The 2,729-nt window shown below is 62.0% G+C and overlaps 1 protein-coding gene across 1 annotated transcript in view; it reads left to right on the top strand.

Moving 5' to 3' along the window:
• Positions 1–934: 934 nt before the first annotated feature.
• Positions 935–2,729, top strand: part of VDAG_08890 (uncharacterized protein) — a gene marked incomplete at both ends in the record, with an annotated part of 2,336 nt that continues 541 nt past the window's right edge. The window contains one exon of the mRNA XM_009656693.1: positions 935–2,342. Within this exon, the coding sequence (XP_009654988.1) occupies positions 935–2,342 (1,408 nt within the window). The remainder of the gene's footprint in view (positions 2,343–2,729) is intronic.

Here is a 2,729-nt window from a genome sequence, read left to right as displayed (position 1 = left end):
CACTTTTCGTGATTTCTTGGATCGTATGTCTGCAGTCTTTCCCACAGGGAAAAAACTGCCTCACCTGCCTCACATTCTCTCTTCCTTGCTCGGCCTGTAGAGTGGATCATGCCGGTAACATGGCGCCTGACTGTTGAACCAGGAGGAGCCTCCATTGCGCGATGGATATCGCCATGGCGATGGATGACTCGAGACATGAGGCATTGCCTTGGCGGCGAGATGAAAGTGCTGTGACCGGGCCATCCAAAGGCGGCCGTTCGGTCTGTTCAAGGGGTGAGGGGCCGCTGGTGCGTAGGCTGAGTGGATGGATGGAGGGTTGAGTGATGGTCGATGGACAGGTAGGTAGGTAGGTAGGTAGGTAGGTACCTAGGTACTAGGTAGGTACCTAGGTACTAGGTAGGTAGGTGGGGTGTGCAAGGCAAGCATCCGTTCGCCCCGCATCTTCCTGCCCCTGCATCTACCGTACCTACCTTAGACGGCAGAGCCTGCCGTTACCTGAATGCTACCGTTTGCCTCATGCCGTCTCGTCCGTGGATGGATCACGACCACCGTCATTGATGAGCTGGAGCACGGCGCTGGGAATATTGGCCATGGCGATTCTCATTGTCCATCCCATCTGGACCTGTCCCTGACGTGCCTGCACCGTCATCGCCAGTCGTCCGAGGCAGAGCCGAGAGTGCTCATGTAGGACCTTATCCCCCGAGGCGCGACAAGACGTAGTGGCGGCAGCTCCAGGATGACGTAAAGCAGACCGACCGTCTCGACATGGCGATGGAAATCCGATTTCAAATGTCGCCCCCTCTGAAACGTCTGGACCACCACCTTCTGCGCCTCGTCAGGAATATATCAATCGTCAAGTTATCCAACTGCAAGTCATCTTTACTTGTTATCCTATTTTTTCACTCATTTTGAATCGCCGACCGCTCATCCGTCCATGAGGATTCCGAAGAGCCGAGCTCTACGCCCGACATCCAGCATCACAACCATCCTCACACCCCGCCACGCTCACCCACGACTGCCTCTGACTGCCTCGATCTCGATCGCATTGCGCATGGCGTCCACCACAGCCTCAGGCGATGGCCATGCCGATCAATCTGCCGCTGGCGTCTCCATCGCCGACCTGCCCAAGACGTGGCATTTCACGAGCTCCCTCCCCGCCGACTCGCAATACCCGACACCAGCCGACTCGCACGAGACGCCACGGAACCAAATAAGGCCACGACAAGTCCGCAATGCCATCTTCTCCTATGTCCGACCAGAGCCCGCCGAAAATCCCGAGCTGCTCGCCGTGAGCCCGGCGGCTATGCGCGACATTGGTATCAAGGAGGGGGACGAGACGACAGACGAGTTTCGCCAGACCGTCGCTGGTAACAGGCTACACGGCTGGGACCAAGAGAAGCTCGAGGGAGGCTATCCATGGGCGCAATGCTACGGCGGTTATCAGTTTGGCCAGTGGGCTGGCCAGCTCGGCGACGGTCGCGCCATCTCTCTCTTCGAGACCAAGAACCCCGCCACCGGCGTCCAGTACGAGCTCCAGCTCAAAGGGGCCGGCCTGACGCCCTACTCGCGCTTCGCCGACGGCAAGGCGGTCCTCCGCTCCAGCATCCGCGAGTTCATCGTCTCCGAGGCCCTCCACGCCCTACGAATCCCCACCACGCGCGCCCTCTCCCTGACCCTCCTCCCGAACTCCAAGGTCCGCCGCGAGACTGTTGAGCCGGGGGCCATTGTTCTCCGTTTCGCCCAGTCGTGGCTGCGTTTCGGCAACTTTGACATTCTTCGTGCTCGTTCCGAGCGACCCCTCCTCCGAACCCTCGCCACCTACGTCGCCACCGACGTCCTCGGCGGCTGGGAGGCGCTGCCGGCGCGCCTCGCCAACCCAGACGACCCCAAGGCCTCCCCCGCGGACCCAGGCCGCGGCGTGCCCGCGACGGCCATCCAGGGCCCCGACGACGCGGCCGAGAACCGCTTCACGCGGCTGTACCGCGAGATCACGCGGCGCAACGCCCTCACCGTCGCCAAGTGGCAGGCCTACGGGTTCATGAACGGCGTCCTCAACACGGACAACACGTCGATCCTCGGCCTCAGCCTCGACTTTGGGCCCTTTGCCTTCCTCGACGACTTTGACCCGCAGTACACGCCCAACCACGACGACCACGCCCTGCGCTACAGCTACCGCAACCAGCCGACCATCATCTGGTGGAACCTCGTGCGCCTCGGCGAGGCCCTCGGCGAGCTCCTCGGCGCCGGCCCCGCCGTCGACGACGCGACCTTTGCCGAGCACGGCGTCGCCGAGGCCGACGCCGACGCCCTCGTCGCCCGCGCCGAGAAGATCATCAGCTCAGGTCGGCGACGAGTACAAGGCCGTCTTCCTCGCCGAGTACAAGCGCCTCATGACGGCGCGCCTCGGCCTGCGCACCTTTGTCGACGCCGACTTTGACGACCTCTTCAGCGGCCTCCTCGACACCATGGACGCCCTCGCCCTCGACTTCCACCACGTCTTCCGCCGCCTCAGCGCCACCCCCGTCGCCGACCTCGCCACTTGACCCAGGGCCTCAACGCCGTCGCGTGCTTCTTTACACCGACGCGGACCCCGAGTAGACGAGAATGAGGGGATGGGAGCTTGGTCAACGGGAGCTTAAAATTCAGGGTGGTGGGGGTAAGACTTTTTTTGAGCCGAGAAATAGATATAGTGAGCTGTTCACTCCCATGCTGCAAAGCGATAAGGGGGT

The sequence above is a fragment of the Verticillium dahliae genome, genomic scaffold (genome assembly GCF_000150675.1).
Source record: "Verticillium dahliae VdLs.17 supercont1.24 genomic scaffold, whole genome shotgun sequence".
Taxonomy (NCBI): Eukaryota; Fungi; Ascomycota; class Sordariomycetes; order Glomerellales; family Plectosphaerellaceae; genus Verticillium; species Verticillium dahliae.
Note: the sequence above shows the minus strand (reverse complement) of the source record. Positions and strands in the feature narration are given on the sequence as shown.